Source organism: Polypterus senegalus, chromosome 5, assembly GCF_016835505.1.
Source record: "Polypterus senegalus isolate Bchr_013 chromosome 5, ASM1683550v1, whole genome shotgun sequence".
NCBI lineage: Eukaryota > Metazoa > Chordata > Cladistia > Polypteriformes > Polypteridae > Polypterus > Polypterus senegalus.
In genome coordinates this window covers 196,196,849-196,206,089 of record NC_053158.1, presented here as the reverse complement: position 1 = coordinate 196,206,089, position 9,241 = coordinate 196,196,849, and the positions used below count along the sequence as shown (strand labels likewise).

The 9,241-nt window shown below is 37.1% G+C and overlaps 1 protein-coding gene across 1 annotated transcript in view; it reads left to right on the top strand.

Moving 5' to 3' along the window:
• The first annotated feature begins 4,616 nt into the window (after nt 1–4,616).
• gad2 (glutamate decarboxylase 2) overlaps nt 4,617–9,241 on the top strand; it is a 117,632-nt gene continuing 113,007 nt past the window's right edge. Inside the window, exons 1-3 of the mRNA XM_039753912.1 lie at nt 4,617–5,834; nt 6,124–6,183; nt 6,338–6,478. Coding sequence (XP_039609846.1) covers nt 5,762–5,834; nt 6,124–6,183; nt 6,338–6,478 — 274 coding nt within the window. The 5' untranslated portion in view covers nt 4,617–5,761. The remainder of the gene's footprint in view (nt 5,835–6,123; nt 6,184–6,337; nt 6,479–9,241) is intronic.

Sequence of the window (9,241 nt, the reverse complement as noted above, 5' to 3'; positions counted from 1 at the left end):
ACAGACATAGCAACTGGATGGAAACACAAATAGATACACAGATAGTTATCCCTTTACAATAGATAACACCTACATACACATTGAAAAAAATATTGATTATTTTATGTGATATTCATATATTTTTGGGCACCAAATTCAAAATTGAAAATCATTTTTCTCTATCACGCAACATTTCTTCACAAATCACTTTTTAGCATTTTCTGCATGAGAGTTAACAACACAATGAGCGCTCAGTAAAAGGCACAATGACATTAATGCCGCTAAGAGAATAAACAAATTCAGGGGTCTTTGACTTGACAAACAAAAGAGAAGCTCATCTGTCTGTTGTCTCGTGTTTTACATATCATGACAGGATGGAGAAACAAAAAGGGTCGGGACTGTGTTGGCGGTGAGACCAGTATAGTCAGATGTCCCTTCTCCCCACCAGCTCATCAAAGTCCTAAATATGGCGGCATATAGATCTGCCATTGCTGTATTCTAAACTTTATGGGTACCCTGAAATGGGGGGACCATGTAGAAAAAGTGCCGTCATTTCAAAATATTGCGACCGAAATATATACAAATACATTTGAAGGTCTACAATGTGCACTTTAATCACGATGTCTCAATGGTCTGATTTAAAAAAAACGTAAACTTTGGAGCAAAGGCGTAAATATGTCTTTGTCCCAAACGTTATAGAAGACAACAAACAAAAAAGAAACAAAGAATTATAATCCACATAAATCAAAGAATCAAAGAGAAGAGACTTTAAACAGGAATTTGAGCCCCAGCCAGGGGTAGAACTCTGGCTGACATGTGACCCTTCGGTTAGTCGGTTTGTCGCAGGGCTTGATGTAATAAAGGAGGTCCATCTTGGATTCACCGTTAGCGGTGACGGACGACTTCTTGTTATGTGCGGAATATTTTTTTTCCCCTAACACGACATCAATATATTCCAAAGTTACACAACCTAAAGACGAATGAGGCCAAAAGCACTCTTGACACCGCCAAGCTAACCCTCCTGGCCACTAAAAGTCAAACCTAAAGCATTCCTTCCAACATCCCCGGTCTAATAAAACCAAAATAAGGACTGTCTGGATTATTATTACAAATAGAACCACATTCCAATGAAACCGCAATTCTGAAGGTATAAACGGCATCTAGCGGCGCATCATTCATAATCATTGGCTGTCGTAAATAAATAGATGCTTATTACGAGGCGAATCGAGTTCGCTGATTGAAATGATTACACAGTATGGAGGACATCAGCTGCATCAGGAGTCCTCAGCGCTCAGTGCTCCTCGGGGGATCCCTGTCACTCTTCATTCTCTTTCAAGCCCTTTTTAATTTATTAATCCGTTTATATTTCGGAGTTTTGTTCTTGGTTCTTCCATCCGTGCCCTTTCTTTCATCGCCATCGTGATTGTTTCATTTGAGACACAATTTATTTTTTTATTAATATTCTTTGAGTTTCTTTACTGCGTAACGATCTGCGGAAGAACAACACAAAAGTGAAATGGACTGAAGTGTAATAAAGTGGGCTCCTTGCCTCTTTGTATATTCAGTATTAAAGGTTTGGCTCTCATATACCTGATTTTTAAGAGTAGGCAGGCTCCGTCTGTATGCCGATTAGTTTTACTCTTTTTTTTTTTTAAATTGCTCCACTCTGTAGTGAGCAGACGCTCTCATTTATTTAGAAATAAATTGTAAATCTCACGTCACTGGCGAGCTGCGCCTGCTTTCAGAGACGATTTAGAGGGACCTCAAATACTGATGTGATTTTTCATTAAAGGTCAAGAGAAGAATGCAAATATTGTCACATTTAAAAAGGCGACAGACGGTTTAATCCAAAGATGGATTGCTGAAGGAAAGATTTTTAATTAAACAAACAATCCTGTCGAAATAAATGAGCGGCATTACGTGAACGAATCGAGAGAAAACGAAGAGCTTTTTACAGAGTTACCACTGAAGAATCTCAAGCCCACCCGTCCATCATTCCATTTTTTAAACCCTCTTTATTCAGTGCAGTCCACCGTTCACGTTCATAAATTAGTTCTGGCACAATTAAGAGCACAGCAGGAGTCAGTGCGCCAAGGCAAAACTAAAAGCGCTACATTAGGCTTCAAAATACACCACACCTTTACTGAACTACGCAGTGATGTGCGTTTTGGTTGAGCGGTGACTCAGCTGGTGTGTGTGTGTGTGTGTGTGTGTGTATGGTAGTCCTGTAATAGACTGATGACCTGCCGCACAGCTCAATCATATTTTTAGCCTAAGCACACTTTAATAATATTTAGTAAATGTGTGGTATATTTTGAAGGCACTCGATAGATAGATAGATAGATAGATAGATAGATAGATAGATAGATAGATAGATAGATAGATAGATAGATAGATAGATAATGGTCCAGATCTAATTATGCAGATCCAGATCGCCTGCATAACTTTGATTTATGTGGGGATGATTCCACTTCGGCACAAAGACGATTCTTCATGTCGTCAGTTCGCACACTTCTCGATGGTCCGGAATTTTTGGGATGAATTTCTATGTAATAAACTTAATAAGTTATAGCGTAATGAAAATTGCATAATTAGATCTGGACCACCCTATAGATAGATAGATAGATAGATAGATAGATAGATAGATAGATAGATAGATAGATAGATAGATAGATAGATAGATAGATAGATAGATAGATATGAAAGGCACTATATAAAAGATAAATAGTGTAAAGGGCAGCACATATACAGGCTGGCGTCCCAGTGGGAATTGGTCCATTCCTTTAACTGGCTGGGAGGCCAATATAATAGAGAGAGCCGAAGAAGCTCCATTTCAAAGCTGAAAACTCCCCTGACCCGGTAGATGGCAGTATCCTTGAGCTTCGGTAACCACAAGGAATGCTGGGAAATGTAGTGCAATACAGCAGCCCTGCTGGAGTCTGGGAGTGCTGCCAGAGGGTGCTGCAGGGAGCTATGCACCCTACTTTTGGGACTTCCAAACGACCAACGTCCATCAGGTTATGCCCTGGCACCAGCAGTACTCTTAGATTCAAGATATGAGGAGCCACTTGACCTTAATTAGGCGAGTTGGAGTCTGGTGGAAGAGGGCAAGAGACAGAGAAAGTGGGAAGAAGAATTGTGGCTACTTTATGGCACTTTTGACGCCTTTCTGCAAGATATATTGTCTGAATAAACATTTTATTTTTACCAGGCTTCAACGTATATCATACATTTACTGCATATTTAGAAGGTTGAACTGTGTGGCAGGTCAGCAGACGATTACATGTCCGTGAGGTTGTGTCTGAGGTTTGGGGGTGATAGATAGATAGATAGATAGATAGATAGATAGATAGATAGATAGATAGATAGATAGATAGATAGATAGATAGATAGATAGATAGGACACTACATAACACTGCTTGACTGATGTGAAAGGTGCTATAACTATCTTGATTTACAATCTTATTGCAAGTACAGTCAGATTTATAGATAGCAGACTACAGTATAAACACAAAATATACAACTTACAGGCTTTTATTCTAATTTTACCATTACACAGTAATTTTCTATAGAACATAAAACGTCATTAATACCCCCAAATTTCCTTAAGAGTTCTTATTTGATTGGTTTATGATAGATAGATAGATAGATAGATAGATAGATAGATAGATAGATAGATAGATAGATAGATAGATAGATAGATAGATAGATAGATAGATAGATTTTTTTTTTTATCAGAAAACGAGATTTGTACCAAAAGCACTCCTAACAAATCATTATTGTGCAACGTTTGTTCGGCTTCATTCTATTCTACGTCATTTTCAGCCATTTTTTTGAGTCGATCTTTATTTTAACAGATAAGGTATAAACGCGGCAGTATGCCGTTCTTTGTGTTTTGCATATTCACTTATCTAATTTCTATTTTTTATGTGTCACTGTATATAAATATTGGATGTATGCTACCAACACTTTTTTCGTTGATACAAAAGTTACATGCAGGCAGACATAATTAAATGATGGATTCCTTTTAATGATGTGACATAATCGACTGTTATAATTTATACTTTTGAATTAAATTTACAACAGAAAATTGAAAGACAACATTAAATCTTTAGATAGATAGATAGATAGATAGATAGATAGATAGATAGATAGATAGATAGATAGATAGATAGATAGATAGATAGATATGAAAGGCACTATATAATAGATAGATTCACTTCATATTATTTATAATAAGTAACACAACTAAGCTTCGAAATCTAATGTATTTTGTTATTTTCTATTTTTAGTTAAAATATGAAATACTTTTGTTTACAGAATTATTTTTGAAATATGTTTTAAAATCAAGGCAAAACAAATATTATTCTGGTTCCGATATTTAAAAAGACAACTAGTTCGCATTGCAAACGCTAAATATTTTAAACGTCGTTTCATCAACAAAGAAAAGGAAATAAGGCCAAATGAACGCTAATTCAAACCAACAGCCACTTCCACCGGCTTGCCGCTGTTTCTAGCATACCGTGCGTGACGCCAGGGCCGGGGGTCGCCGCGGTACCCAGAGGGGCCAGTCACGAGCCTCCACAATAAATGGACTGCAGACTCGAACGCTACGCTTGATCGGGCGCTCAGTTTGATTTCGCACAAAGGAGCTTCGCGCTGTCCCTAATGATGTCACTGTGTTCCCGAGCCTATTTGTATTCCTCTGTTTTATCTTGAAAGAGGCAGGCGTTCGGTAATGGGGGGACATAACAGATGTAAACGAAAACTGTTTGTTTAAAAAGCCTACGAGACTGTCGCTTTGACACGGGTTTTCTTTTTCGTTAAAACCTGCGCACGAGTAGATAAAAGGAAGATCGACTACTGTATATGATGTACCAGTTAAATGTGACGAGTATGAGTTAGTAGTCACGACTTCGTATCCGATGACTCACGAGAGAAGTTGTCTTCAGACGTTCAAGTGGAACCGAATTATAATATTTTATGCTGGTTTAACCCCCTCTTTTTCATCACATCATTGTTAATTCCTTTGGCAATTTCACGGTGGATTGGAGCAAATGCCCTATAAAATTAAAATCATCCATCTCTATGTGCAGAGTAAACCATGCGCTCCGCACAAAAAGGACACCTCTTTTTAGAATTCGAATTTTCGTAAAAAGCAACAGCGGATTTATCTTCTGTTATATTTGGACAAGCCCTTCCACTTTTAATTTAGATGGGACAACTGTTAAATAAGCCGCTGTCGCTGTGAAAGTGGACATTACCACACACCTCCTGATACCTTTGCAAGGTGCTCTTGCGATGTGCTCTGAATAATCTAACGACTGGGTGTCCAAAACAGAGCGACGCACGAAGTCCCTCTCGTCTCCGTCGAGCTCGTTCTCTCTCGCACACACACACACACACAGCAGCTGAAATGCTCCACGGCTGATGCGTATTCGCCTCGTCCATACCTGTGGCAATCTGGACACGGGAGAACAAAACAAAAAAAAAGGGCTGGAAGCCTTTTAGTGGTGCTTGAGGAAGAGAGATCCATCAGATCCTGAATGCCAACTGTTTCGTTTCGGCACCGCTGGCCAGGACAGCTTTCTTCAATCAGGAGGAAGGAAGTCAGCCACGAGATCAGCAGCTGCGCCGGCTGGACAGCTCCAGCTCGTCTCGCACTCAAGTCGGGGCAGGAGCACCAAGACGCGTCTGGGAAACGTCGCCTCCAATTGTGACAGCGATTTCTGTGTCTGCCATTCCGATGGGAGCTGCGTATTTGTCCTTATAAGCTGTCCCAATGGCATCGCAGGGCTTTTGGCCGTTTGGAGCCGAAGATGGGGGGGATAATATTAACCAAAGCCCCAGTGCACGTAAGTGTCGCCGGAATTCAGAAAAAAAATTATAAAGTTTACTAAATGCAGAATATACAGCATGGAAAAAGAATGTCATATTAATTGGCGTGACAAAAATGTATATCCAAAAATCTTTTGGAAAAGAAGTGTGCGTCCATAGACGTTTATTCTTTTACATACATGTACGCAAACACGTGTGTCTGTGTGGGGTGTACGTCTGTGTATACACTTTAATGGATATTGTCTGGTATTTGAGAAATTAGACATTTAAAAAAAATGATGCGTTAATTAATGTTTTATTTTTCAGCAAGAGCATGGTGTCAGGCTGCTCAGAAATTCACAGGAGGACTGGGATCCAAACTTTGTGGTAGGTTGTCTTTCAAATTATAGCCGAATGCTATTTGGAATAAAGAAATTGACAACACCTCAAAACAAATGGCAACAGTCTCTTAGTTGGATTAATGTTATGCATTTGTTTTTGTTTTTTTCGAGTATTGAATGACTTCCCCTGTTATCTGTAGCTCTCCTTTCTGTCGGCGAAGGCGAAAAAACGGGCAGTCCGGCAAGAAAACAACAAGAGGCAGGCGTAGAGAGCTGTGGGTGCAACAAGCCGTGCGGCTGCTACAAGTCCAACATCGACTTCTCGGTGCTCTACTCAACAGGTAACGAACGGCGGGACCTCGCAAAACCGCGACGCACTTGGCCCAATGTTTTCTTACAAAATTAGTTTTGAACTATTTGTTTTTGGATATTGTCATTTATATCGGCAAGATTCTTTTTGTGTCAAATTAGGCTTTCTTAAAATCACATTGAAGGAATAGAGCCACAGATAAGTTATATTAAAAAACAGGGCGCAACAGAGAACGGCAAAAGCGTGACAAGGCAGAAATCTGTAAACTATAGATTTTTATTGATTTATATTTATTGTAGCTAATAGCTAGTACCTATGTAATAATAATAATCATCATCTTTACCGTCATCATCATTTCTGTTAAGTATATAAATTTTGTATTATTATTATTGTTGTTGTTATTATTATTAGTAGTAGTAGTATTATTATAGTAATAAGAGGAGTAGTAGTAGTAGCGTGCTAGTGATGTCATGCTTTAAATATTTTGTTGTAAATCTTTTAGAACGTATGTCAACAAGAGTATCTAAAAAAATACAAACACTACACCTTTAGGCAGACAGACAGTCACAGACAGATATATATGAAAGACACTGCATGCCAGCCAACCAGACAGACAGATAGATAGATAGATAGATAGATAGATAGATAGATAGATAGATAGATAGATAGATAGATAGATAGATAGATAGATAGGAAAGGCATTATACATGAAAAAAATAAAATTAAAAAATTGAGGTTAAAATACAAATGGAAGCATCAAAGTGATACGACTATCAAAATCAAATCAGAGTCCCATTATTAGCCATGGTTTGATCTCGCCTTCAATTTAGGGCCGTTTACTGAGGCTGTAATTACAGATGATGACATCTTGGCAGAGCAACTAACACTTCATGGGTCTAGAGTCCTGGGTTTGGATAGATAGATAGATAGATAGATAGATAGATAGATAGATAGATAGATAGATAGATAGATAGATAGATAGATAGATGTCAATGTCAATTTATTTATAGCACATTTAAACAACATAGGAATGCTGTGGCCAAAGTGCTTTACAATAACAGAATAAAAGAAAACATACAAATAACATAAATAACATAAGTAGAAATAAAATATATAGATAGTATGAAAGGCACTATATATGTGTATATATGTATGTATGTGTGTATGTATATATATATATATATATATATATATATATATATATATATATATATATATATATATATATATATATATATATAAAATGTATGTTTGTTTACAATTATACATCTTCTGTTATATTAACAGGCACCAGTTTACAACATAAATAAAACATGTATAACCTACGGGCTTTTTTAGAGCGAGAGATAGATTCTTAACAATTCTGGTTCTTTAATGGCACTTTACTGGGTTTTGTGGGTTCTTGTAGAACCGTACGGCTTGACAATTAAGTCAGGAAAGACGCTTTCCCATATGAAGTTAGTTCTTTTTGGCATAGAAAAGGTTCCTAATATGTGGACATCTTTATTGTATAGTCGAATGACTCTAGCAGACTAAGAAAAGCGTAACTGAGCCTGTTCTGTGCTTTTGTGTGCAGCAAGGGTCTTTTAAAAATCAGAAGCCCTCTGATATTTTACAAGTCTGTTAGCACCTATTCATGGCTATTTATAGAACCTGTTACGGATATAAATAAATAACTGTTCTTTCTGGAATCTTCATGTTGATGGCTCTTTTGGGAACAAAAAAATAAAAAATCCTCTATATGGCATCGCTCTGAAGCGCTTTGGTGCCTTTATTTTTAACGGTGCAGATAGATAGATTTTATATATTAAAAAATATTTTATTGTAGTAAGTCTTGACAAAATGTAAACATTTAAAGCTAATATTATGGACATTGTAAAATGAGCGAGCAAATAGCTATTGGGTGTTTGAAATCGTTTGTTTGCACAGGATTTCGCCAGGGTGCGGCTAAACTTGGGGTTCGATTTTATAGATGACTTGATTTGACGCGTTATCATTTTCTGACAGACTTATTCGTTCATCTTTCAAACGCTTTGCTTTAAATGTGATTTTTACTAAAAGAATTAGATCGTTTTATTTGTATTTTTTTTAATTATATAGAATTCATTATTTATTTAACCTTTAAAATAAGTTTTAAAACGAAAATAATTTACACATCCTGCTGCGGATCAAAGCGCTCGCCTTCGGTACACTGATGTACATGAAGTGATTAAGTGGCGGTGGGACGCACATGAGGGTAGTTTAGTGGGGGGCGGGGGTTGCTAATGGGGCTCATTTTCGTCAATCATAACCACAGCCCCCCCGCCTGACGTGCTGAGATGAGCTGCGCTGCACGAACAATTAGTGGAGTTCACTCACACACACACACATAGAAAGATAGACAGAAAATAGAGGCACTTTATAAAATAAACATAGAAAAACAGAAGAAGGCGATAGATAGATAGATAGATAGATAGATAGATAGATAGATAGATAGATAGATAGATAGATAGATAGAAATAAAAGGAGCTTCATAATACTGATACTGTTGTGAAAGACACTATTACAGATGATTTTTGTTTTTCGATTTTAAAGCGATTTTTATTTACAAATACATTACAAGTACATTAATGGTAACATACTTCTGTTTTCCAAGTTAATAAAATCTTTTCCACCCACATGCTTTTCTACTAACATTTTACTACTTCACATTTATTTTCTACAGATACGTTTAAATGTATTAAGTCTTGGTAGAAATTAAAAATTTACTTAGTGTTTTATAGATAGATAGATAGATAGATAGATAGATAGATAG